At 46.4% G+C, this 27,240-nt stretch overlaps 1 protein-coding gene across 2 annotated transcripts in view; it reads right to left on the bottom strand.

Annotated features, from left to right (window-relative positions):
* Window positions 1-27,240, bottom strand: part of STRIP1 (striatin interacting protein 1) — a 225,886-nt gene that overhangs the window by 84,957 nt on the left and 113,689 nt on the right. For both annotated transcript variants that reach the window (XM_078644790.1, XM_078644789.1), the window contains exons 8-11: window positions 24,758-24,885; window positions 21,757-21,939; window positions 20,522-20,739; window positions 19,866-19,931 (exon numbers count right to left, since the gene is read on the bottom strand). In XM_078644790.1, coding sequence (XP_078500916.1) covers window positions 19,866-19,931; window positions 20,522-20,739; window positions 21,757-21,939; window positions 24,758-24,885 — 595 coding nt within the window. The remainder of the gene's footprint in view (window positions 1-19,865; window positions 19,932-20,521; window positions 20,740-21,756; window positions 21,940-24,757; window positions 24,886-27,240) is intronic.

Here is a 27,240-nt window from a genome sequence, read left to right as displayed (position 1 = left end):
GGTGGGAAATTAGGTTGGAGATTTATTAAATATTGGATGAGACGAGAGACAGGATTCAGTTTATGACAACTTTAGAGTACTGTATAGATGGTGCTATCTCTGGGCAGAACATGTTGATTAGAGTTCAGATACTTAATACTGACAGATTTGATAGATATTGTTACTTTTATTGCATATTTTTGCTTTTAAGTGGCTTAAGAATGATTTCATTATGAACAAATGCAACCACATATATGTATAGGTTGATTAAAAGTTCACAACCAGCTACTGAGATGTCTTGTTCATGTTCTCCCAGAAATGCTTTTCAATAAAAAATAACAAATCTGTATTAAAAAAAACAAAGGCCAGATAGATACCTTTGCTTTCGCTAAATTAAAGTGCTTTGAATTTAAAAAAATAAATAATGGAGTGAAGATTTCAAAGCTCAGACTGGCATTGTAGAGAAGCTAGTATTGTGGCTGCCTATGATGAAAACCATGATCACATTCTTTAGTTACAAATAAAAATAAAGGGGATGGGGTTGTGGCTCAGCCCAGGGAGAAAGTGGTCTGCCTAGCCCAGGTACTCTCATCCTGAAGAGAAGATACAAGGGAATGTAAGCAGGTCTGGCAACCAGCAATATGCAAGACTAACAAAATCATGTTGCAGAAGGCAAGCTCTAGAAACAGAACAAAGCATTTAATTATTTACACACTAACAGCAGCAGATTCTGAGAGTACATATGCCAGCAAGAATAGATTTGAAATGGTGGCCACCAAAATATGCTGCAGTTTACCTGATTAAAAAGATGGGTAAACGTCTCAAATACTCCGTAAAGCCTTCCATCTAACCGGGAGGCTGGGTTACACCTAAATCCCTTCCCAACCAGCTTTGATGACCTTTACACTATCAGAGTGCCATCAGACAGTGAGACCTGTAAGACCAGAGAGTCGGATAGCCTGGCTCGCATACGCACTCAATCTCTATGCTGTACTCTGATCTTGTCACAGGAATAGATGAGCTCCAAATGTATGAAGGCTTGGGAATGCATTTCAGATCTATCATTTAACCTACTGGGCTTGGACAAGTAAACCACTCATATGGCACCGAATTCTGCTTTAAATGAGGGCAATGATTTAGAGCTCAGAGAAAGTCGACTGCTGCCTTTGCGCTCCGAGCCGTTGGGTTGAAAGCTCGGCTAATCCTGTAACGGCCCGACGGAATCCAACTACATGGCATCATGAGATAGAGGGGGAGCGGCGGGCATCCAACTGGCAGCAGTACACACTCCCCTCGCTCTCCGATTGCTGAGGAATGACTGCGGCGACCTCAGCAGCTGCACCACAAGGGATGCAACAGTGATGAGTGGCTCTGAAGAGATTGGAAGTAGAGGGGGCCGGATGTCGGTTAAGGGCCACAGAGAGGGGGCTCCTTTTGAGCCCTGGATCAGAGCTGCGAGTAGACTTGCAGGGTGGCAGCAAACTACAGAGGCTGCCCCAGTGGGACCAGAGGCCTTTCCTGGATGGCAACCTGTTGTACTTACTGTAGCTTGTGTAGTCTTGTATTTATGTCTCCTGTTCCTTGTCACTTTAGAATACTTCACTGACATTCTGGGTTTGTCCATGCGTGGACGTTTCAGTAGCGGGAGTTGATCCCTGGCCAGCCGTAGAAGTGTCCCCTATGCTGCTGGACTGAATAAAGCTGATGTTTTATCATCTTTACTGAAGAGTCCGGCGTCATTCATTTACAACAGTTTTTGGCGATGATCTTACCTGTCTTGCGCTGGCCAGGAGAGTTGTTGAAGTTTTCCGGATAATCTTCCTGCAGTCATTGTCTGCATCCCAGGAGCCCCACAGCGGACACTTCGATATATTTGTGTTGTTCTCTCCATGGTGGTGGCGGCCTCAGTTGTGGCTGACTCTTAAGATTTTCCGAAGAAAATTCCTCCGATGACTTTCATACAATCTGGTGATGTCTTCATTCATGCCATCACGTGACCGTGCATGGCAGCCATCTTGAGCGGTACAACTGTCAAGTCAGCGGTCCAGCTTTGGATGTACGACGTTGCTGCAGGTTACGCCAAGCGGCCATTTTGAACCAGCTTTTCTCAAAAAAGTATGCGGTGCAATTTCTGAAGCACGCATCACATTGCACGTAAGGTGGGCATCTTAATTTGTTTCGCCATTCATCAGCCTGCTTTACCCACCTCATCTCGGGGTGCATTTTCTATGGTGATACGCACACCGCTTTTCATTGGCTATTCTCCCGCCTTCTTCATGGTTTACACATCTGTGTGCACCCTCCTAAGGTGACGCGCACACCTCGATCGACTAACTTATTTAGCACCATTGCAGCGGTGACACGCACACCTAAGGTACTTTACATAAATTCCTTGTGCTGTTGTACTTGTTATGTTTCTTCATTAAGTTTTTATAGGGCACGCTCTTCGGTGACACACACACTATTGCTTCAGTTGTGTGTGACTCCTGTGTTTATTGTCGGTGACACACTCATCTCATTACATATTATTCACAAGTGTGTGCATACCTATTTATCTTCCGTAGAACCTCATTTATGCTTTGTCGAGTATGTCTACTCCATCGGCTTCTGTGTTGACACCGCCATAATTTCTGCAGCAACCTGGAATTCCCCCCATACCTTGGGAAGATTGGATCATTATTTTTGAGAACTATTTAGATGCTTTAGATGGTCAGGGCTTCAGTGCCAAAAGGAAAAAAGCACTTTTACTTAGTACTTTAGGTAAAGAGGGCCAGCGTATTTTTAGATATCTACCTCAAGCCTTACAAGCTAATAGAGAACCTGTACTAGATGAATATAAGGAAGCTGTGTGTAGGCTCGAAACCAGGTATGCCAAAGAAGAAAATTTAGTCATGAATAGTTTTAAATTTTACACCCACCACCAAAAGAATGATGAACCTATAGATGAGTTTGTCGCTAGACTAAGAGAACTTCCAATAAAATGCAATTTTGGCGTAATGGCCGATGAATTGATAAGGGACCAACAGATGGTCCAATGTAACAATAAAAAGATTCAGGAAAGACTTTGGGCAGCAAAAAACCTTCTCTTAAAGTGGCCATCGACTTAGCCAAAGTAGTAGAACAATCTGAGTCCTGTAGGAAAGAACTCCAAAAACGCAACCCCAGTCATAATATTGCTGAAATTTCTGATAGTGTCACTTGTGTAAGGGGTTATCATGTAGACGTGGATCCTAGTTCTGTAGCACTTCTCAGGAACAAAAACAAGGTAGTGTACAAAAAAGGTTTTTGCAACAAACCACTTTCTAAATCTAGTTACAGATGTGGGAGCTGGGGCACACCCCTGATTCAAATGTCTGCTTTGCCACCAATAAAGAATGTCTCAAGTGCCGTCATCTAGGGCATTTCGCAAACATTTGCAAAACTAAATCACAACCTAGAGTTGCCCTTGTTCAAGGAGGTGATGGTTGGCAAAGAGACCAAAAGGACCACATTCTTAGTATTGATGATGGTGACAAAAGGAGTAACTGAGCAAAAGCTTTGTTCACTATTGACGGCCAAAAAGTATCCTTAATGGTTGACACTGGTTCTAGATATATCACCATTCCCAAATCCATGTTTGAACACAAATGGGCGAACAAATCAGTGCTGCCCAGAGACATTTCACCGTCTGGTTATCAAGTAGAATCTATTGATTTGTTAAGCTATTTTGCAGCTGAAATAATTTTTTCAAATAGATCCACTAGAGGCAAAGTGTATGTAGCACAAGAAGGGCCCCCGGATCCACCAGTAAGACCTTCACATCATAGTGAATCCCAGAGCCCCCTCTTAGGTCATGGTGGTAGAGGACGAGAGTCTAGACGATATACTCAAAGAGGCGAGAGTAGTGTTTAGAGACGATTTAGGACAACCTAAACGACATGTCCACAAGATTATACTGAGAAAGGACGCCATACCTGCACAACATAAATTGAGGAGAGTACCCTTGGTGGTTAGAGACGAGGTCAAGTCTCTCCTAAACTAAATGTTACAAGCGGGGGAGGGGGGTGATTAAACAAGTTGAGGCCCCCTGTTGGGTTTCTCCAGTGGTGATCACAAAAAAGCTGACTGTAAACTTAGGTTCTGTGTGGACCTGAGGTCCCTAAACAAATGTGTAGTCGCAGATACCTTTCCTTTGCCCAATATAGGTGAACTGATCTCCACTTTAAAAGATGCAATTTTTTCTTCAAGCTCGACTTAAAGAGTGAGTACCATCAGATAAAGTTACATCAGGACTCCAAACATTTGATAGCTTTCATCACCACAGAAGGAGCATTTCAGTTTACACGTTTGCCTTTTGGGCTGTCATTAGCCGCCAGCGTTTTTCAGCGCATGGTCACTGAAATCTTCAAAGGCATCGATAAAGCGGTTTTCTTTCAAGATAATATTCTGGTGTTTGGCAGGACCGTTGGTGAGCACAACCACGTTTTAAAGTCTGTGCTGCATAGAATTGCAGGGGTTGGGCTCACCTTAAGCAAGGTAAAATGCTCTTGCTTAGTGGAACAGATTGAGTATTTGGGGCATGAAATCTCTGCACTAGGAATAAAACCGTAGAAAAACTTACTTAGTGCTATTGAACTGGCTCCAGCACATTCAGATAAGGATCAGTTGAGGTCGTTCATGGGCCTCAGAGTATTACTTGAAGTAAAAAAGGTGCATAATTTGTGTGGGGTGAATACCAATTTATGTGTTTTAACAATATTAAGAATGAAATTAGTAATTCCAATGTTCTTGCACCATTTGACATCAAGCTCAAGTCCATAGTTTCGGTAGACAATAGTGCCAAATGTCTAGGTACCGTTCTCTCCCAAAAACATACTGATGGAGAGAAGACCGTCGCTTTTGCGCCTAGGACTTTAACGAGCTCTGAACAGAATTATTCTGTTTAGAAAGGGGGGCCCTGGCTGCAGCATGGGGAGTTGAATATTTTCACAAGTATCTCTGGGGTACAAGATTCTTGCTCAAAACTTATCATAAACCTTTGGTGAAGATTTTGTCCCCTGGTAGTGCGGGTAAAGGTTCTGCGAGGTTAGCAATACTGGCAGCTAGGCTGCAAGAGTATCAATATAAGGTCACACACATTCAGGGTTGGAAAAAACAGCAAGCTGATTGCCTTTCCAGGCTGTCTTTCAAGTGGGAGACAGTTGACCGTCCTCCCATTTCTCTCACCACTGACGATGGTGCTGTTGCCTCTGTTTAAGATGTGGTGTTAGTAGGTGAAGGTATGTTCTCCTCTGAGGAGTGGGCTAAGGAGATGGAGTTAGATCAGGTTCTTAAATCGGTCATGGATCTTGTTTAGTTAGGAACCAGACATGAGAGTTGTGTTCAGGTCTCTTTATGACCCTTTATCAAAATCTTAGAGGAATTATCAGTGTGTGGTGCTTTTGTCTTGATGAGGGGGGACAAGTTTGTTCCACCTTTTGGCCTAAGGACCAAGCTTTTGACTCTTGCTTATGAGGGACATTTGGGGCAAACTTTGACACAACACCGCCTCAAAGCTAACTTTTGGTGGGCTGGCATGGACCATCAGGATAAGCCTGGGTTGACAAATGTACAGTTTGCAAGGAGGGGGAGAAGAGAGTGGGTTCCAAGGCAAGCATGGGTCAGATCACTGATCGAGGACATTTTTGCACAGTGTCCGATTAGATTTCATCGGACCCATGGACGAGTTACCTACTCGTGATAGATTTGCTATTGTGGTTAATGACGTTTTTTCCAAGTGGTTAGATGTCAAATTTGTTAAAGACATCACTACTGAGAGCACAATTGAGTTTTTGAATTGCTTGTTCCATACAGAATGTTTTCCTTCTGTCATCATCACTGATAGTGGCACGCAACTCATTTCTAGTGAAATGCAAGCTTTCCTTACCAAGTGTGGTGTGTCTCACCATCGCACTTCCCTTTACAATCCTCGGGGTAATGGTCTTTGTGAGAGGGCCAACCATGTTGTCAAAGGCATTATTCAAATGGCGAGTGCCAGTGGAGGGATTGCCCAAACTATAGTTGAGGAAATGATCTGGGCTTACCGAACTACCAAGCTCGAGCAGAGTGGTAAGGCTCCTTTTCAGTTGATGGGGGAGACCTCCAGGTTCCAAATTGGTCCCTACATGGTTAAGAGTGGGTTGCCAGTGGATGGTCCTGTTTCTGCAACCCTTCGCATTTGTACAGGAGACTTAGTCAAAGTCAGGTAGGTTTGTCAAAGGATTGTCCAAGTTCAGGGGACTTTTTAGGGTCAAACACGCCTTTGCACATTTTGTGGTCTTGGACAATGGGGAGAAATGGAATCTTCGGCCTGTGGCTTTGTATCAAAAGAACACAAATGTTTCTGGTGGTACCTTTCCTTACCATGACAATTGTGTTACCTTTGACAACGGTTCGAGTCGAAACAGTGGTTATATGATGGCACTGGATGTCGGTTCCACTGTTCCCCTTTCTAATGGTAATACAGGAGTGAGGGGTGGTGATGGTAATGCTGTTGGTGATGGGGGTACTGTTGCCAGCGGCAGCACTCCTCCTTCCAATCTTTGGAGTAGAGTTCCCAAGCTGTCATGTGCTTGAGAAGGCGTAGACCACCTGTGTACTTAAATGATTTTGTTTGCTAATGTCTCCGGTAATGTTTCTCACATGTCTTCCTTCCTTTGCTTTGTTTGTTTTGATAAAGGGAGAAGATGTGTTGTACTTACTGTAGCTTGTGTAGTCTTTTATTCATGTGTCCTTTTCCCTGTCACTTTAGAATACTTCACTGACATTCTGGGTTTGTCCCTGCATGAACGTTCCAATTGAGTCAGTTGATCCCTGGCCAGCCATAGAAGTGTCCGTTATGCTACTGGACTGAATAAACTTGATGTTTTCTCATCTTTACTGAAGAGTCCGGTGTCGTTCATTTACTACACAACCCAACGTGAGAAGAAGCTTGGCGGAGCAGAGTGCCCCCCCTGAAACCTGGTGAACTGGACCCCAGCAACTAACATCAGGTGGGGTTGCAGTTGAAAAGAGCTACCCCCCCCCCCACCTCTCAAGACCTGCAGGAAGAACTACTATTCCCTAACCTGCTCCCCAAAAGGTCTGGAAGATGGGGATGAGTGAGCCTGAGCACAGGCGGAGAACGCATCAGTAAAAGAATAACTGAATACTCCCCAAGAGGGGTCAGGGAGACTCAGAGTGTGGGGTTGGAACAGCCCCAAGGACTGAGAAGTGTGGGGTGGCGGTGAACGGAGCGTGACACCCTCTGGGCCGGGAGACCCGTCTGGGGTAATGATTGAGATATAATCGGACCCTACGTACCAGAGCCTGATGGAAAAGTAGAGAGGGGAAGTACTGAGGCGCACTCTGCTACTCCTGATGACCCCACCCTGGGACTGACCCTGGAGAGAAGATGCATGTGGTGGGCATAGGCGATCCCTGGAAGGAAATACCTGAGAGACTGGCCAGACCTGGAGAGATTTTGCTGGCCGTCTGGCCCATAGGGTGGGGAGGTAATGAACCTTCCACCACTGGGCCTGGCCACCTCAGAGAGGGCAGAGGAAAATCCCCAGACTCCATGTAGGAAGGTCAAGGAGACATATCTGTGTGCCGCGTGCAGGAGGGGCCAATTGGTGGGAATGACCGAACACCAACCTGATTTAATCGTGCGCCCAAAGCAGGTTAAATAGGCACAGGGGACAGAGTCTCATGCACGCAGCTGGATGACAGAGCAAAAGCAGAGGGTCACCACTCGAGGTGCACAACGACAGAAACCTAACGGCTACCCGTGAAACAAAGGGGGCAATTGAACAGAAATTTGAGACTGTGGCAAAAAATTGGGTGCCTCCTAAGGGCGGATCACCGTAAGCTAGCAGCGAAGGTAGGAGAGGCAGAATGTTCCATTACAGGCCTGACCCCTGTAGTCAAGGACCATGGCGCACAGATCCGACAGCTGCAGTCAGACATCAGGCACCTGATGAACCGTGCAGTGTCCCAGTCAAGCTGCCTGCATCTGAATCTCCGTCCAGACCAATCATATCTAGACTGCTTAACCTCGGGGACCGGAACTGCATTCTGCAGGTGGCACGTTCGAGGGGCCCCTGTAAGTTGGAGGGTAACACAGTAAATATATTTCGGAATTATACTGCATCAGTGCAAAGACAAAAGGAAATTTTACTCAAAGTATGTTCTCATTTTCCCCTCAAAGCTCCATATTACAGTTGTCTCAGCAGCTGAGGTGTGGGACTGGCTGGAGGGCAATTGCTACCCAGCACTTGAACTGGCTGACTTAGCCGGCAGCCCGGAGTGATGAGACCAGAGATTCAGCTAATCACTCTTAGGTGAAAGGACAGAGGAACACCCATGAAGGACCAGGCAAGGATGGAGTGCTCGAGGGGGGTGCAGGTGGGTCAACCATGGACTAATACCAAGTGGGCCACCCTGGCGACGGACTAAACAGATTTAGGAGATAGTGATGAGGCCTGTGTGGAGGAAACTGGGAGCGTCCCCATCCCCTGGTTACCCCCATTATGACAGATGAGACTGTGTGAGAGGCCAAGCTTTGAGATCCCTGTGAGGTCAAATGGTTGATGCGGGTAACAACGGAGCGCACAGAGAACAGGGACGAATGAATGGATTGGCTGGATAGCCCATTTGAGCAAGGCCTTATCACAGTGCAGCAAAAATTACCAGGTTGCAATCTGATGTGCTGGGGGTGGGCGACAGGCACCTTGGGAATTGGGGGGTGGGAGGTTCTATACTCACTGCAAGAGGACACAGGGAGGGTTAGGGTGTGGAAGATGTTTTGAGGTTTATTTTGCGGGCTTGGGCTGTTGTTTTCTTAATTTGACAGTGGAAGTTGGTGAAAAGTCTTATTCCACAGTATTGTTATGACAAACAATAGGGCGCAGGGACAGACAGGGGGCACCTCCCGAGAGAAGTGGGGAAGGCCCTGATAGTTCTTTAATGGATTGTCAATGGTCTAGTGAGAAGTATTAAGAGGTGAATGGTGACAACATGCATCTCCAGACATGCCCCAAATCTGTTACTGCTGCAGGCAAACCATCTGGTGAAGAATAGATGTGGTTTCTTCAATAATGGACCCTTACAGCTGGTGGCAAGTGCTGCATTCGTGAGGGGCTCCCGTAGAGTGGAGATACTGGTCCGGAGAACAGTCCCCTTTCACGTACTGAACAGAGGACTGTAGGGCCGCGGCCTCCGGAACATGGAATGGGCTTCCCCAGACACTGGTATCCTGGTAACTCCCGCCAGGACTTCAGTCTGAAGGTCTGGCACAAATGAGAGATTGGTTAATGATGACACCGATGTAGGAAAGTACTCCTTTTTGACATTGTCACCTCCAGTTCTTGCCTGGTAAATGTTGTCATTTTGACTGGAAGTGCACTGGGTTCTTGCTAACCAGGTACTCAGTGCTAGATTGCTTTCCCAAAACTGTACATTTGTTCACCCAATCGGCAATACCTTTAACACCATCTATAAGTCCCTACTAAATGGTACCCCTGGGACCTAAGGTCTGAGATACTAAAGAAGGACGCCCCAAGAGCTGCAACACCAATTGTGCCACCTTAAGGGAACCCTCTCCCAACTCATGCAGGGCTGCTTTCGCAGGTTGCATGTTTTGATGCAGACAAAAGTGAAAACATTATTTGACACAGATCCCTGTGTGCCACACCCCCTAACACTGCATGTAGTACTTGTAAGTCACCCTTACAGAAGGTCTTACACCCCTAAGGCAGGGAGCTTGGCATTACATAGATGGGTATACCTGAATGAGCAGATATGCCGTACCTTCATGAGCAGATATACCCTTGTGCTGATCAGTTCCATTATTGCCAGTGCAAGTGAACAAGGAAGTTATTTTAGAACATGTGCTTGACACTGGTGAAAACGAGTTCGCCAGCTACATGATGGCTTTACTGAAAATAGGGATGCTTGGTATCAAACATCTACTATTGAACCCACACCGATTCCAGTGTTGAATTTACCAATGCATGCACACACCTTAGATGTGCCCCCTGGGAACCTACCAGCCTCTGGTGTGATTGCTGACTGGTTTCTCTCAGCCTACCACTCAAGACACTGTTCTGAACTCTTAGGGTGAGAGCCTTCTGCTCTCAGGAGACCCAGAACAAAAGCCTGTCCGGGATGAGGGTGTCACAACCCCTACCACAGGTCGACCTGCTGATTAGCCTTCCTAGACCAGCAAGCTTCGAAGAGCTGCCGCCTTTAAAATGCAAATCTGGCTTCCCTCACAGGACAGGAAGACGAATCCCTTTGTCCCGAGCCCCTTTGGCACCTGGACAGGCGGGAAAATTGGCTAGTGAGGTAGGCGTGCCACTCCCAGGCTGGTACCATCATTAAGATGGGCTAAACTGAGGCGGACACAACTTTTCATAAGTAGCCATCTTTGTGATGGCATACTTAGGAATTCTGGGACAGGGTTATGCCCACGTTCAACAGGAAGTGGCCTTCTAGGGGGCGTAGTGACACCAAGATCAGTAGCCCATTGGCTACTACCCTACACTCCCCTAACGCCCCTAAATTCAGTATTTAGGGGAGCCCCTGGCACCAGAACAACAGATCCTGCCGATCTGTAACAGAGTTGCATCCTGCAAGAACTGAAGACCCATGAACTAACCGGGTACCAACCCTGCCGGCCAGCCTACTGACTTAGAAAATGGCACCAAAAGACCTCCCGGGAAGTAGTGGACCTGCATCTTGCAGGTAAAGAAAGACTCCTGTGAGGACTTTGTGACCGCAGGAACCAGACCCCTGAAGACAACACTGCACCTGTCGCTCCAAGCCAGAGTTGAAGTGGGTCAACTGTGTCATCATGGTCCCCCAGCCCTCGAGAGACAGTCCAACATAGTTTTGCCCCAGTGAATTCTTCGATGTCGCATGCAGCCTCTGCACACAGACCCCCTCTATCGTGACAGCTCCCAGTAAGAAAACTAGATGTCTAAGGACACCTCTGCACCCATGTGCTTTGGAGAAGAGGACTAAAGGTGTCCATACGTCCCCGAGCACCGTGAGGCCTAAGCTCCCCTATTGGTGAAGCCCGACTGGCCTCCCACTCCAAGCCTGCAGTCTCATTACGCGTAGACCGGTCCCCATAGAGTAACACTGGGCACCTGACACTGTTTTGGATCTCTGCACTCAGCCACCCTAGTGAAGCCGGTGGTGTTTTGTTGGTGATGCCGTGGAGCTTGCCTACCACACACCTTAACTCCTGGAGATTGGTTCCCAGTAAGTCGCTGTACTATACCTGAATGTCGCATTGACTTTTCCTGTCATAGGATAACATTGCAGTCTCCAGAAACTGCAACGTTTTGAACTAAAAGAATTTTTAAAAAGTACTTATCTGAACAATTTTCTTCTGATGTCTAAACTTATATAAAGATACGTTATTTATATAAATGGGTGTTGATATCCTTATTGAGTTGTGTGTATTACTTATTGACTATTGTGTGCATATGTGGATGCCTTGCACTACTCTGTGATAAGCCTAAGGCTGCTCAACCACACTAACTCTAGAAGAGCACCCTGGGATTGCCATAGCAAGCCCCATGTCCACTCATAAGGGAAACCTTGGAGTCGTTACACAATATAGTTTGATATATTATACAAGAGCCAGTTTCCTACAACCGGACACTCTTACTATCCTTGGGAAGGGGGGTGGGGGGGAGGGGAGGGGGGACTTCAACCTGACTGTGCATGGGGTGATGGACAGGGTTACATAGGCACAGATCACCCCCGAGGGTAGATTCATACCTGGCGATGTTTCTAAGGTCTACGTGTTTAGTGGACTTGTGGCAGGCACAACACCCTGACCTTAGGCAATAATCCTACATGGCCAATGCCCAGATATCCGTCTACCGATTAGAATATCTGATGGCCCCCGGGCATCAATCTGGACAGGGGAGGGGTGATGGGGGATAAGTGACCTATTTGCTAAGGGGAATCTCAAATCATTTTCCAATGAGGATGTCATACCGGTGAATTGTGGGGTGAGGGGGTGGGGGCGTAGCAGGGGGACAGAGATTTGATACCTGGGAGCTAACTGACTGGGACATCAGGAAACAGCTGTCCACAGAGACAACTAGTTATTTTGAGGAACACAAGGGAACAGTGTCCTCAGGCATGGTGTTCTGGGAGGCCTCTAAAGGCAGTGACTAGGGGCCATTTGATCGGCCACAGAGTGAGCAAGAAGAGGGGAAGGGGGAAGGAATGTGTGACCCTAGAGAACAAAATTTAATCGACCTAGAGGAAGCGTTCATTTTAATTTAATTTAAAAGAATTTGTAAAGCGCGCGTATGCCGTGCGGCTTCATGGCGCTGGTGAAACACTAAAACCAAAGGCAGGGGAGCCAGAGGATTTTTTAAGCTGGGAAAGCTTTCAGGAAGAGAAAAGTTTTAAGTGATTTTCGGAACTCCATATAGGAGGCAGTTGAGCTTAAGGCCAGCGGAAGGGAGTTCCAAAAGGAGGGGGCCAGGACAGAAAATGTCATTGCCGATCCAATGCTAGAACTGGCAGTGGAGGTTGAGCAGACCAATGTATAGTATAGAGTGTTGGCCCCTCAGGAGGCCAGGACTCGTTTCTGGGTAAAACAGGGGCAGCTATATGAGATCAAAGACCAGGCTGGGAAGTTGCTGCCCTGGCAGGTGCAGCGGGAGGAGGGGCAGCAATGGATCAGGGGGTCGGAAGGGCAAAGATGGGTCTTTGGTGGAGACCCCAGAACAATTTGTTAGAGCAATGGCAGCTCATATGAGTGAGGGGTACAGTTTACAGGTCACCGGGGATATGGACGGTCTGTCAGCATTTGTCCAAAACCTCCCGACACAGATACTCTAGGAGGAGGATCGGGCAGCCCTAGATGCAGAAATCTCTGACTCTGAGATAACTGAGGCGCTTACCATTGTGAAGAAGGGCCAGGCCCCAATGGCTTTCCCACAGAGTTTTTCAAGTGCCTCCGGGTAGAAGCGGTACCCAAACTAGGGGAACTATATATGTGCCAAAAAATGAGTGGTCATTCCTGAAAGACTTGCAGCACGCACTGAAGTTCCCATTTCTAAGGGAGAGAAACAGAGGGAGGAATGTGCGTCCTAGGCCAGACACTCCCGGATGAATGTGGAGGCAAATATTTTAGCGAAGGTGCTTGTGGATCAGCTTCATAGGGTAGTGGACACCCTGTTGAAGGCAGATCAATCGGGGTTCATGCCCTACAGGGCAACACAGCACAATCTCCAGCGGGTATTCCAGTGTCTGGTAGGCGGAGGACAGATTCAGGAGTCAGTGATAATAGTGTTATTAGACACTGAAAAGGCGTTTGATGCCCTGGAATGGCCATTCCTGTGGGCGTTCCTAGAGAAGATGGGATTCTGGGGCCCTACTTGCAATGGGTCAAACTGTTATACCAAAATTCAGTGGCCCCAGTGACAGTAAATGGAGTGCTGCTGGAGACAAAAATTAGGAGCGCCACCAGACCTGGTTGTCCACTGTCCCCATTACTGTTTGTAGTGTCTCTTGAGCTGCTGGCAAGCAGGATCCGGAGAGATGCCCAGATTAGGGCCCTGCGATGGGACCCGATGGGAGCATGGGATATCCCTTTACGCACATGACATTTTACTGTACCTTGCTGAGCCCATATGTTCCCTACTACAGGAGCTTGAGGGGCAGTAGAGGGAAAGTGGGGTAGAGGGGTGTTAGAGGGGTGTTAGAGGGGTGTTAGAGGGGTGTTAGAGGGGTGTTAGAGGGGTGTTAGAGGGGTGTTAGAGGGGTGTTAGAGGGGTGTTAGAGGGGTGTTAGAGGGGTGTTAGAGGGGTGTTAGAGGGGTGTTAGAGGGGTGTTAGAGGGGTGTTAGAGGGGTGTTAGAGGGGTGTTAGAGGGGCAGTCGAGGGGCAGTCGAGGGGCAGTCGAGGGGCAGTCGAGGGGCAGTCGAGGGGCAGTCGAGGGGCAGTCGAGGGGCAGTCGAGGGGCAGTCGAGGGGCAGTCGAGGGGCAGTCGAGGGGCAGTCGAGGGGCAGTCGAGGGGCAGTCGAGGGGCAGAAGAGGGGCAGAAGAGGGGTAGAAGAGGGGTAGAAGAGGGGTAGAAGAGGGGTAGAAGAGGGGTAGAAGAGGGGTAGAAGAGGGGTAGAAGAGGGGTAGAAGAGGGGTAGAAGAGGGGTAGAAGAGGGGTAGAAGAGGGGTAGAAGAGGGGTAGTAGAGGGGTAGTAGAGGGGTAGTAGAGGGGCAGTCGAGGGGCAGTCGAGGGGTAGTAGAGGGGCAGTCGAGGGGCAGTCGAGGGGTAGAAGAGGGGTAGAAGAGGGGTAGAAGAGGGGTAGAAGAGGGGTAGAAGAGGGGTAGAAGAGGGGTAGAAGAGGGGTAGAAGAGGGGTAGAAGAGGGGTAGAAGAGGGGTAGAAGAGGGGTAGAGGGGTAGAAGAGGGGTAGAGGGGTAGAAGAGGGGTAGAGGGGTAGAAGAGGGTTAGAGGGGTAGAAGAGGGTTAGAGGGGTATAAGAGGGTTAGAGGGGTATAAGAGGGTTAGAGGGGTATAAGAGGGTTAGAGGGGTATAAGAGGGTTAGAGGGGTATTAGAGGGTTAGAGGGGTATTAGAGGGTTTGAGGGTATAAGTGGGTTAGAGGGTATAAGAGGGTTAGAGGAGTAGTAGAGGGGTAGAGGCGTAGTAGGGTAGTAGAGGGGTAGTAGGGTAAAGGGGTAAAAGCGGGGTAGAAGAGGAGTAGAGGGGTAGGAGAGGGGTAGTAGAGGGGATGAGGGATAGAAATAGGGTAGAGGGGTAGAAGAGGGGTAGGGGGCTAGAAGAGGGGTAGAGGGCTAGAAGAGGGGTAGAGGGCTAGAAGAGGGGTAGAGGGCTAGAAGAGGGGTAGAGGGACAGAAGAGGGGTAGAGGGACAGAAGAGGGGTAGAGGGACAGAAGAGGGGTAGAGGGACAGAAGAGGGGTAGAGGGACAGAAGAGGGGTAGAGGGACAGAAGAGGGGTAGAGGGACAGAAGAGGGGTAGAGGGACAGAAGAGGGGTAGAGGGACAGAAGTGGGGTAGAGGGCTAGAAGAGGGGTAGAGGGCTAGAAGAGGAGGGGTAGAGGGGTAGTAGGGGATTAGAACAGAGGTAGAAGAGGGGTAGAGGGGTAGGGTAGAGGGGTAGTAGAGGGGTAGAAGAGGGGTAGAGGAGGGGTAGAGGAGGGGTAGAGGAGGGGTAGAGGAGGGGTAGAGGAGGGGTAGAGGAGGGGTAGAGGAGGGGTAGAGGAGGGGTAGAGGAGGGGTAGAGGAGGGGTAGAGGAGGGTTAGAGGGGTAGAATAGGTAGAGGGGCAGTAGGGTAGAGGAGTAGTAGAGGGGTAGTAGGGTAAAGGGGTAAAAGAGGGGTAGAAGAGGGGTAGAAGTGGGGTAGAGGGGTAGTAGAGGGGTTAAGGGGTAGTAGAGGGGTTGAGGGATAGAAATTGGGTAGAGGGGTAGTAGAGGGTTAGAAGAGGGTAGTAGAGGGTTAGAAGAGGGGTAGAGGCGTAGAAGAGGGGTAGAGGGGTAGAAGGGTAGAAGAGGGATTGAGGGGTAGTAGATGGGTGGTTGAGGGGTAGTAGGGGTAGAAGAGGGGTAGAGGCGTAGAGGGGTAGAAGAGGGGTAGTAGAGGGGTAGTAGAGGGGTAGAGGGGTAGAAGAGTGGTAGAAGAGAGGTAGAAGAGGGGTAGTAGAGGGGTGAAGAGGTGTAGAGGGCTAGAAGGGGGATGGTGGGGTAGAGGTGTAGAAGAGGGGTAGAGGTGTAGAAGAGAGGTAGAAGGGTAGAAGGGGTAGAAGAGGGATAGAGGGGTAGAAGAGGGATAGGGGTAGAAGAGGGATAGGGGTAGAAGAGGGATAGGGGTAGAAGAGGGATAGGGGTAGAAGAGGGATAGGGGTAGAAGAGGGATAGGGGTAGAAGAGGGATAGGGGTAGAAGAGGGATAGGGGTAGAAGAGGGATAGGGGTAGAAGAGGGATAGAGGGGTAGAAGAGGGATAGAGGGGTAGAAGAGGGATAGAGGGGTAGAAGAGGAGTAGATGGGTGGTAGAGGGGTAGTAGATGGGTAGAGGGGTAGTAGAGGGGTTGAGGGGTAGTAGAGAGGTTGAGGGGTAGTAGAGGGGCTGAGGGGTAGTAGAGGGGGTGAGGGGTAGTAGAGGGGGTGAGGGGTAGTAGAGGGGTTGAGGGGTAGTAGAGGGGATGAAGAGGGGTAGAAGAGGGGTAGAAGCGGGATAGAGGGGTAGTAGAGGGGTAGAAAAGGAGTAGAGGAGGGGTGGTAGAGGGGTAGCAGAGGGGTTGAGGGGTAGCAGAGGGGCTGAGGGGTAGTAGAGGGGCTGAGGGGTAGTAGAGGGGCTGAGGGGGAGTAGAGGGGCTGAGGGGTAGTAGAGGGGCTGAGGGACAGAAGAGGGGTAGAGGGCTAGAAGAGGGCTAGAAGAGGGGTAGTAGAGGGGTAGTAGAGGGGTAGAAGAGGGGGAGAAGAGGGGGAGAAGAGAGGTAGAAGAGGGGTAGTAGAGGGGTTGAGGGGAAGAAGGTGTAGTAGAGGGATAGAGGGGTAGTAGAGGGGGTAGGGGGTGGAAGAGGGGTAGAGGGCTAGAAGAGGTGTAGAGGGGTAGTAGAGGGTTAGAAAAAGGGGTAGAGGGGTAGAAGAGGGGTAGAGAGGTAGAAGAGGGGTAGAGAGGTAGAAGAGGGGTAGAAGAGGGATAGAAGGGGTAGAAGAGGGATAGAAGGGGTAGAAGAGGGATAGAGGGGTAGAAGAGGGATAGAGGGGTAGCAGAGGGATAGAGGGGTAGAAGAGGGATAGAGGGGTAGAAGAGGGATAGAGGGGTAGAAGAGGGATAGAGGGGTAGTAGAGATATAGAGGGGTAGTAGAGATATAGAGGGGTAGTAGAGGGGTAGTAGAGGGGTAGAAGAGTAGAGGGTAGTAAAGGGGTAGTAGAGGGGTGGTATAGGGCTAGAGGGCTAGTTGAAGGGTAGTAGGGTAGAGGAGTAGTAGAGGGGTAGAGGTGTAGAAGAGGGGTAGAGGGGTGGTGTGGTAGACGTAGTAGAGGGGTAGGAGAGGTGTAGGGTTTAGATGGGTAGAAGAGGGGTAATGGGGTAGAGGGGTAGATGAGGGGTAATAGAGGGATAGAGGGGTAGTAGAGGGGTTGAGGAGTAAAAGAGGTTGAGGGGTAGAAGAGGGGTTGAGGGGAAGAAGAGGGGTAGTAGAGGGATAGAAGAGGGGTTATGGGGTTGTAGAGGAGAAAAGGGGGTGAAGAGGGGTAGAAAGATAGAAGAGGGGTAGAAGAGGGGTAGAAGAGGGGTAGTAGAGGGGTAGTAGAGGGGTAGTAGAGGAGTAACAGGGTGGTAGAGGGGTAGTAGAGGGGTAGAGGGATAGAAGGGTAGACGAGGGGTAGAGGTAGAAGAGGGGTACAGGGGTAGAAGGGGGTGAGAAGAGGGTTAGAGTGGTAGAAGAGGGTTGGAGGGGGGTAGAGGGGTAGAAGATGAGTAGAGGGGTATTAGAGAGTTAGTAGGGTAGACGGGTGGTGGAGGGTTAGCAGGGTAGAGGGGTAGTAGGATAGTAGGGTAGAGGGGTAGTAGAGGGGTAGAGGGGTAGAGTAGTAGAGGGGTTGAGGGGGGTAGAAGAGGGTATTAGAGGGGTGGAGGGGTAGTGGAGGGGTAGGGGAGGGGTAGAAGAGGGGTAGGGGAAGGGTAGAAGAGGGGTAGAAGAGGGGTAGATGGGTAGAAGAGTGGTAGATGGGTAAAAGAGGGGTAGAAGGGGGTAGAGGTGTAGTTGAGAGGTAATAGGGTAGAGGAGTAGTAGAGGGGTAGAAGAGGGGTAGAGGTGTAGAAGAGGGGTAGAGGGGTGGTGTGGTAGAGGGGGTAGAGGGGTAGGTGAGGGGTAGAGGTGTAGATGGGTAAAGGGGTAGAAGAGGGGTAGAGGTGTAGAAGAGGGGTAGTAGAGGGATAGAGGGGTAGAAGAGGGAGAAGAGGGGTAGAGGGGAGAAGAGGGCAGAGGTGGAGAAGAGGGCAGAGGGGGAGAAGAGGGGTAGAAGGGGTAGAAGAGGGTTAAAGGGGCTTAGGGGTTCAAGAGGGGTAGTAGGGTAGCGGGGTAGTAGAGGGTTAGAAGAGAGAGTAGGGGGTAGAGGAGGGGTAGTAGAGGGGTAGAAGAGGGGAAGTAGAGGGATGGTAGAGGGGGAGAAGAGGGGTAGAAGTGTAGTCGAGGAGTACAAGAGGGGTAGAGGGGTAGAAGAGGGGTAGAGGGGTAGAAGGGTAGAAGATGGGTAGAGGGGTAGAGTGAAAAAAACATTACAATGTGTGCAAGCGACGCTGTGAAGTAAATAAATGTAAGACTGCGGACTATACAATTCATTCAGCATGCATGAAACGTGACTACTGAATTCATCGGCATGCATGGGTTAACTAAGAAGGCTGATAAAAAAATGAATTACGACTTACTACGATCACAATAATCTATTGCATATTTTCTGTCTCACTGAAAGTTTCTTGAGCACATAAAAAACAAGGAAGCTATCGGCTTCAGGTATGTGAAAGCAAGCTCTCTTATCTTGAAAGATGATGACCCATGACGAGAGAGTAAAGCCATATGGCGCCTCTGCTCATGAGCCTGGACAGAAACCCACGGCTGCGCGCGTGCACGCACACGTGAACGCACACGTGAACGCAAGCTTGAGGACAGCAAAAGCCTCTGGTAGCACTTTGGAAATCCCCTTACTAAATTTCTTGCAGAGTAGCGCATGCGCTGACTCAGCGAGACCTAAAAAGGGACCGAAGAGAATTGGCAGAATTTGAATGAAGGACGTGTCAACTGCCCAATTCGACAGGGCTTCTATCAAACTTATACTACATGGGAGCAGGATGTTGGAAAAATCATTACAAATGGGAAGCAATGTATGGCAAATATATACTTATTTAATAAGGTGGTTCGACACAGCAAGTAGAACTTAAAGTGACTTTATGATGAACATATGGAGATAATGAGGGAAATAACTGGTAAGGCTATACCTAATAACATGACCTGAAAGTTATAAAACTGAGAGGGCTTAAAATGTAGGAAGAATCTCCAGCCAGTTGTGGCCAGTCTTTGGGAGAAAAAACACAGTTCATGGAATATCTATGGCAAAATAGAATATGATCTAGTCTCCTTCAGGAACAAGTTCAAGGAATGTTCCAAAAACATTTGAATGGCAAATGGAGGCCCTTTTTATGGCCTAAGTCGAGGAACTACAGAGGTTGGTATTGTCCTGTCGTGTTCCGATCCAACAGCATTTTCAACTAATTGCAGTAAATAATGCTAGGAGTAATTTGGGGTGGGAAAAGTTTGAAGCTGACAAGTATGAAATGCCGCGCAAAGCGCCCCCCACTTATCAAAATACATAAACTTCCTATTGTAGAAGTAATATAACAATGATGTACACTACGTATGCCTATTCAATGCCCTATAAACATTTCAACAAACTGCTGTAATTCTCCAGACTTTGAGGAAACCATGCCCATGGAACATGTTCGCTTATGTCTTGATTTAATTCTGACCACCAACACAATAGTTGATCAAATCATCAATCTTTCCTGTCCCTCAATGTCTTGCGATTACATAGTAATTATAACAACGTTGAAGCAGTAATGAACCAGTGAGGTTGGACAAAACGGTGTGAATGGAAAAACTGAGAAACAATTGTGAAAATTGACAGTGAGTGATAAACAGGCACTGGTTCCCACAAAATGATGTTCAACAGACATGCGTTATACAAATATTAACAATAACATCCACAGAAAGTATGGTCTCTGCCACAATTAGATGTGAAAGTCCTAATCAAAGCACATTCCAAATTAAAAACACGTCCTACTAAGTAGTCTGAATATCAGGAAAGAAAACCAGGCAGCCAGTACTTACTTTCCCAAAGTGTAGCCGATAAATTTACTACGACTGTTTTCAAGGAACATCTCAATATCCTTCTCCCTGCAAGGGAGAAAAAAGGTTAATAAAAGGGAGAAATCTACCATATGTAATAACAACAAGTCAATATACAGTGCAAAAATCAAAACACAGAATGAGTAACCAAAACCAAGCAAGAGGGTTTGAAAAACAATCCCCAGCAAATGTGTAATCAATACCCAGCAAAGTAGAAACCATATCAATAAAATGGTGGAAAATTGCTTGGGAGAAAACAAGAACCCACTGAAATTAAATCAAGTAACTTTGAGGAGGACAAAACTGACAGTAACCCCAAAAAGGCATGTCACACAATACAGACCAACCGAGATGCAAAAGAAGGCAGATAATTTGATAGACAGAGAGGGATGAAGGAACAGCAAGAGAGAGACACAACTGAGTTGAGAACAAAAAACATGTGATGTGAACATAAAAAAAAGGAGCCAGTAAGGTTTGAAGAGGTGGATTAGGAGTTGGGGAAGACTGAAGGTAGAACTAATAAAGACTAAATCAAAAGAAGGTGTGTACATTATCAGACCACTTGCTGAATAGTCAACATACTGTGATTGATTTAGCCACGAACACAGACAAGAGGGCAGAGAAGAAAGATACCTCACCTGACCTTTGGAGCCCAGGGAAGCCCTTTAGGAAATGTGAGCCTGTCACATGGAGGGTGTGAGACAGGGGGCGGCATCACCTCATCCCTCTCCAGCGGAAAAGGCTCGGCTTCAAGAGTGGAGTCGTCATCATTTTCTTCCTCTTCATCGTGGGGGTCATCTGTTTTGTAGGGGTCTCGCTCATTGAAGGCATCAAGGTTATCCTGCTTGATAAGAGCCTGGAATACAGAAGCAGGGAAGGAGTCATAGGATCAATGTCAATAGGATATTTGAAAGTTGGCTGTCCTGTGGTATATGGCCACCAGCGAATGGGTTCTGATGGAAGAGCTAGCGGAGGATTCACCATCAGAAACCAAGCAACGTTCCGGACTCTAAATGGTACAGGAGAGCTGGGTTTGACTGAGCTGGGCATCTGCTGGTCTATAGCAGATGTCCTACTTCTGCCACAGTCCAAATAACCTTGTCAGGGAGGCAATGTGGAGATGGCCAGCATATACCCTTCTCACAAGTACTGGCATGCCCCCAAGGTCAGCAGAGAATGACACAGCTCATTTGACAAGTGAAAGGAAGGAAACCCAAATGCTCCACAGGATTCTATTTGAAGTACTGATAAGAAAATTATTCTGAGCAAACATGTTTCCGAATGGTTTCTAAGATATAAGCTGAAAATTACACAAAAGGGCATTTAGATGCATGTATAATTTTCCGAAACATCACAGTGTACAAACGGTGTGTGTGTCGTTTGCAGTATGCACCCAAGCTTATACAAAGAGACATTAGATAAACCAACAGGGCTTGTGATATAAAGTCACTCGGAAAGTGCTGGCACAAAAAAATAAGCAAGAGTGAAAATATGTTTTCGACTTGCCACTAAAGGCAACAGCCAAAGCTATCTTAGTCTTCTGCACCTGTTCTGAGAGGTAGGTTCACTTAGATGACGCTCCCCATCAATAATCCCACACATAAAATTTACCAAAGCCTGCTGGAGCTGTTCAGACTATCTCTAGCCCTTCTTCCCCGGCATGGGTAGAGTGGTGTCTCTGTGTGCCTGTAGTTCACCTGCCTAAAAAATCCCCTCTTTCACAAAACATTCTTCTTTATCTAAGAGTTGTTTTGATCCCCTGTTCTTCATACTGTTTCGTAATATTTTTCTAGGCTTCAACAGGTGTTTGGGAAGCTGCATTTTAACATCTACCCATATGAATATTTTACAACTGATTACAGGCTGGACTCACCTTATGTTCTCGTCGACCACGCTTTTGCTGCTGTTCAATAAGATCAGAAGCAGATGCTGGTGGAGAGGCAGCTCTCATGCTACGTATCACCTTTATGCTGTCTTCTGGCAGGGGCGGAAGACCCAGCAAAGCACGCTTCTCTGCCTTCATCCCCAAAAGTTCTTCAAATCCTCCCAGAGTGCACTATAAAACACACAGATAAGTAGTCATACCCTCCAAGAAAGGAGAGATGGAGCATAGGTTTTCAAACTCACCCAGATTAAAGCTAGCGCACACAATCACTCAGCAAACCCCTGACCAATGCGCACTGCCAAAGAAAGCTCACTGTCTTAACTCATCAATATTCATATTTTTAAATTATTTGGTACGTCCACCGTTGGCCAAAAGTCTATATCTGAAGTTTAGGTATGGAATACTGAAAATCAATGTAATCTTAGCAAGGTGGTCTCAATCAGCTGGATCTAGAGTAAGTGAGACATGTACGTGTTGCCAGTTTAGCAGAAAAGAAGATGACAACCATATCCTCTTTTTCTGTACTGCTTATGTAACAGCCAGGAAAAGGTGGATTAAGCCATTGTGCAAAGCTATAGGTTTGCGATCGTACAATGAAGCTTACAGAGTTTTTAAAACCGACAGGAGACAAGTTATTGTTTTCTGTGTCAGCAGATTTCTTCTGGCTGTAAGTTATGTACGCAAGAAGCAGTGTTTGGAGTTATAATCGGTTGAATCTGTATTAAACACGTGTGCTTTTCTCTGTTTGCTTAACTACCGGTAGGAATAATGAATTACTCCTAAGGAACCATTGGAACTGAACAAATGTATTTTATATACAAGATTTTATATTTGCCTTCTTAATTAAATTATGTATTTTTATTGTATTTCCTTAAACTCCCTTCCAACTGTATGTAAGCCTCCATTTACTTTACTATTAAGAAGCCATGAATTGCTGTTTTTAACGTTTTATGCATTATGTATCTTTTATGGCCACAATGCGCCGAAATAAAGATTTATTGAAAAAACATTTTTTATTATTTTGTTGGAAAATAATTTTTTTCAGATCAAATGGCTCTAGTGCAATTTGTTTGAAGACAATGCTTTTGCATTTCTGTGGAATCTTTTTGAAAACATCACTTGGTATTCATATTTTTATTTAGTTTTAAAGGGAAACCCATTGTGTCCAGTTGAACACACTTTAATCTCTAATTTTGTCATTCAGGGATTCCCATCACATAGAATCTCTATTCCCTTTGTGACTCTGTCCCCAATGCCTTTCATTTCCCAAACCATTTGTGTGTGCTTCTTTTCCCTTTCCACAGCATCTTTTCTTGTTTGCCCTTGTTCTTCGCTCTGCACAAGGCCCTTTGTTGAAATGTAATGTGCTGACGGTGCAGAAACATCCATTCTATATGGCACAGACTTTTCAACTTTTTTTAATTTGAGTTTTTATTTTGTTTTTACAACTTTGTTTGTTTAAAAGTCCTGCTTTTAATGTTTAGGGGGGTTGGGGTTTCCTCCTATATTTTGTGATCTTTTCCATAGATTTAGGTTATTGTTAAGTTATGTTAATATTTTTTATATAGCCCTTGATGACCCAAAGGTGTCCTGGCACTGCCTTGGGAGAATATGAGAACAGAGGAAATGGCTAATTAATTTTAAAAAAGCCATGTTTTCAAAGCCTTTCTGAATTGGAGAAGGTTTTGTGACTCTTTAAGGTAAGGAATTCTAGATTTGAGCGATGCTAGGCACAAACTTTTGGAGCCCGATCCAGCTTTCCTAAAGATGGGTACCACGTTTTGGAAATGTCATGGAGTGGAGCGATTTGGAAGAAAAGTACCAACAACAATTCTGATTGAAATAGCCTGGTTCACAGTTATGCAGTGCATTAAAGGCTATGCACAGATTCTTAAAAGTGATTATTTTTGTATAGGCAGCCAACGGAATACCATGGGTTGTTTTTGTCTTTATTTTGGATCAAATGTTTTTGTCTAATTGTAAGTATAACTGCTTTCAGTTCAGTTGCTTCAAATTAATTTGCTTTTACCAGCTGACCCATCCTGGAGTGAAGTAGACGAGAGACTGGAATATCTTGCAAAACTGAAAAAATTGCACTGCAAGACACACCAAGCCCAAGAAACCAAGACATATTTGCTCCTGTCTGATGTCTCAAAATTATAAACTTGGATAGGTCACTAGGAATGTAAACATGACAGGAGCTCACAATTTCTCTCTCTTCCGCGTGTTACCTCCACAATCTGTTCTCCGCTCACCAGCATATACCTTAATGAGCAAACCTACCCTAAGACCGTTACAGCTTCCATGCACTGTAGAGGCACTAATGCGCCTCTACCTGCACAATCCTCTCGCTCACTTCTCACCAGCATGAATCTCCTGGTGCACTCCACTGTGCATTGCTTTCCCACTCTCACCAATGCATACTCATTGAACCACCTCCCCATCTTGCATAAAAGCACCTCTCACCATGTATGCCTCATCCAAACTCCCTAAAGCTTACCTCACTCTGTAAGTCTTCCCTGTCTTGCCAGAATGGCAACCACATTGAATTCCTCTTTTCGGCACGCTCCTCACTCCCTCCCCCGTTCTCAACCGCACCGTTCTTGACAATCTCTGTGCCTCATTTCCAGCATGCCATTCAACATTCATTACCATCTCATGACCTCTATACTCCCCCTGAATGCGCACCCCCATACCATACTCTTTTCCCAGCCATACCTTCACAATGCATAGAGTTCATCCCAGGAGCAGGTTCCTCTGTGAGCAAAGCTCTCTCAGGCCTCAAGTATGTTAGTAAATTCATTTCTCCTCGATGCATCACTTTTAAGCCATTGCCCAATCCTTTTTCCTCTCACCGCATGCCCCTAATAATGTGCGCCTCCCCAGCGTCCTTCGCCACACGGTCCTGTCATGCTTTTCATGCTTCTATAACTTCAGATATGTCATATCTGCATTTTCTACTCATGCCCCATCCACACTCCCCTCTCACCAGCACGGTCTTCCAAAGCAGCAGCAGCACTTTCTTCATGGGGAAGTGTGGTGCATGGCCACTGCAGAACTTGGTCACCATCCCAAACAGCATCACAGAGAATGGCTCGTTATTAAATAGCGGTGTGCCTGGAGAAAGAAGACAGAGGTTAACAGATTAGATGCGTACGTATGTAGTGGATACAGGGATTGTTATGAGGAAAGTGATCCTGAGAAGGGTATGGTACAGAATTCCGTAGGTGTTCCTGTGGCCAGTATACAGTATTTATTATAACAGAGGTACAGAAGGAAATAGGAAAGTGCTGAACATACTATCATCATTACGTCTTTGGTGAGGGAGATTATTGATATACTACTGGGAAGTCTGTTAGAGAAGAAAACGTGTTTAATCATTTACCACTGAGAAACTAGACAAACAGAAGTCTGGGGATGGAGGATATCTTATCCAAACATGAGCTAACGAAGAACGGACAGAGTTTACGCCAGTGTCTTACTGTGAGTGGCCTTGTTTCTTAAGTATTTTTTGGGCACAGATATGGACTTAGCATATGAAGGGAGCTATTGTGAAATCAGAGTTTAAAGATTAAGGGTTGTCATACTAAGCAGATTTTGTAGATAAAAGAAAACGTATCCCTAAAAATGCTTAGTGAAGGAAGACCACGAAAACGTCTGGAGGACATAGGCCAATGAGAGATGAATACTGGGCAGCAACTGAGAACAATAGTGGATTTTGGGACCGTAGTTTGGATGGGTGAAAACTGAAACGTAAGGGACAAAAAAAACCTTTGAAGTATGTACTTCAAGTAGGAATCCACAAAAGATTTTGGACGCAAATTAAACTATGCTTTCTAAGTTTGTATTTTATAAATATTAATATTTCTTGCTGAAATGAAACACTAGCTAAATATGCAATGAGTTTAAAAAGCATTTGCTCGCTTAAGGTGGAAAACATGGGCTGCCGCATTGCCCAGACCATTATGGTTTTATGCCTACAAGTAACAGAATCTACATGTTTGATGGCCAGCAGAACAAAAGCGTAGACCTAAATGGACATACTGAGAAAATGCTGCAAATGAAGGAAATTATAAGCTGAATCAAGAAGAGCATTTGTAAGAGACTGATGTGTCAAGACCTCAAAATAAGTTATTATGCTTGAATGAACTCACATTGAAGTAATAAATAAAGACACCTTATAATTATACACTTACAGAGAAGAAATGACTTTGCATTTGGGGATAGGCAGCAGGCTGAACAAACAATTTTTCCCACTAATTTGTGACCTCATTACACAGCGATCTAATCTATTTCACACAGTGGTTAGTGTCAGAAAGGTGAAAATGATCAGCTCGCTTGCTCCACACGTCCCAGAAAATATCTGCTATAATTACTGTAAGAAAATAGAGTATTAGTTGATGGAAGAAAGTACCCACTTCATGTAATAATCACAATTCTCGTCAGGATGAACCCTCCAAGTCACCATATGAATCTGAGCTTAACCCACTGGTAGCTGTTGCACAGAGCAGACAGGCTTAACCCAGGGGCAATGTGTAAAGTATTGATGCAGCAGTAAAACAGTAATGAAGTCTAAATACAAAACAATAAAAATCCCAAAACGAATTAGAAAAATAGAACACAATTTAATTAACAAAAAGGCATAAATGTGATAAGGGGAACCGGAGATATGAATGTTGTGCATGGCAAGAGCCCTAACCAATGGGGTGAAAGTTCCCAGGATAACCCGACCCACTTTGGGCATTTCCAAGATCGCAGAAGTGTTCAGCCACAATAAACTTGGGCTCTGAGGGCTGGGTGTGTTTTGTATGTATTAAAGTAATTCTAGTGTTCTCCCATATCCAACACTAAATTACAAGTCAGTCCCTGTAACTCCAAAGAACCCAGAGACAGATGCCTGCTAGAACAAAGCAGAGTTCATCGGTAACCTGACAGGCGATACACAAGTACTATTTTGGCACCTGATTCTCTCCCTTTGAAGTGCACCTCAAGTTTGATATGTAAAATCCCAGCAGACCGGTCAAGCAAGTTTGACACTTCAGCAGGATTTGATACTGATGTCAACAAGAGGTGCTGGTCGGGCTGGAGCGCCAAAGAAGGGTGCATGCCGAGGTGTTGGTTATATCTGCTTGTGAAAGAGTAGGCGTCTCTGAATTTAATCAAAATATTGTGCCCAGCCTGAAGGTTATCATGTCAAATGTACAATAATATCTCCCTACATCCAATAGCTTTTGGGCCTTATTAATATTTAAAAGGAAGACTTAAGCCTGTTAAAAGGGGTTATTTTGATAGGTTGAATTAGCATTTTAAAACTGCACAGCCAGGCTACAATGGTAGGCCTGAAGACATGATTTATAGTACCACTACAGTGGATGGCATGAGTGCTGCAGTCCACTGGTCGCATTTTAAATTACAGGCCTTGGGTGCACTTTGTATCATACACTAGGAACTTATAGCGAAATTAAATATAGC

This window comes from Lissotriton helveticus, chromosome 5_1 (assembly GCF_964261635.1).
Source record: "Lissotriton helveticus chromosome 5_1, aLisHel1.1, whole genome shotgun sequence".
NCBI classification, from domain to species: Eukaryota; Metazoa; Chordata; class Amphibia; order Caudata; family Salamandridae; genus Lissotriton; species Lissotriton helveticus.
The sequence above is the reverse complement of the archived record's forward strand: the minus strand, read 5'-3'. Positions and strand labels throughout refer to the sequence as shown.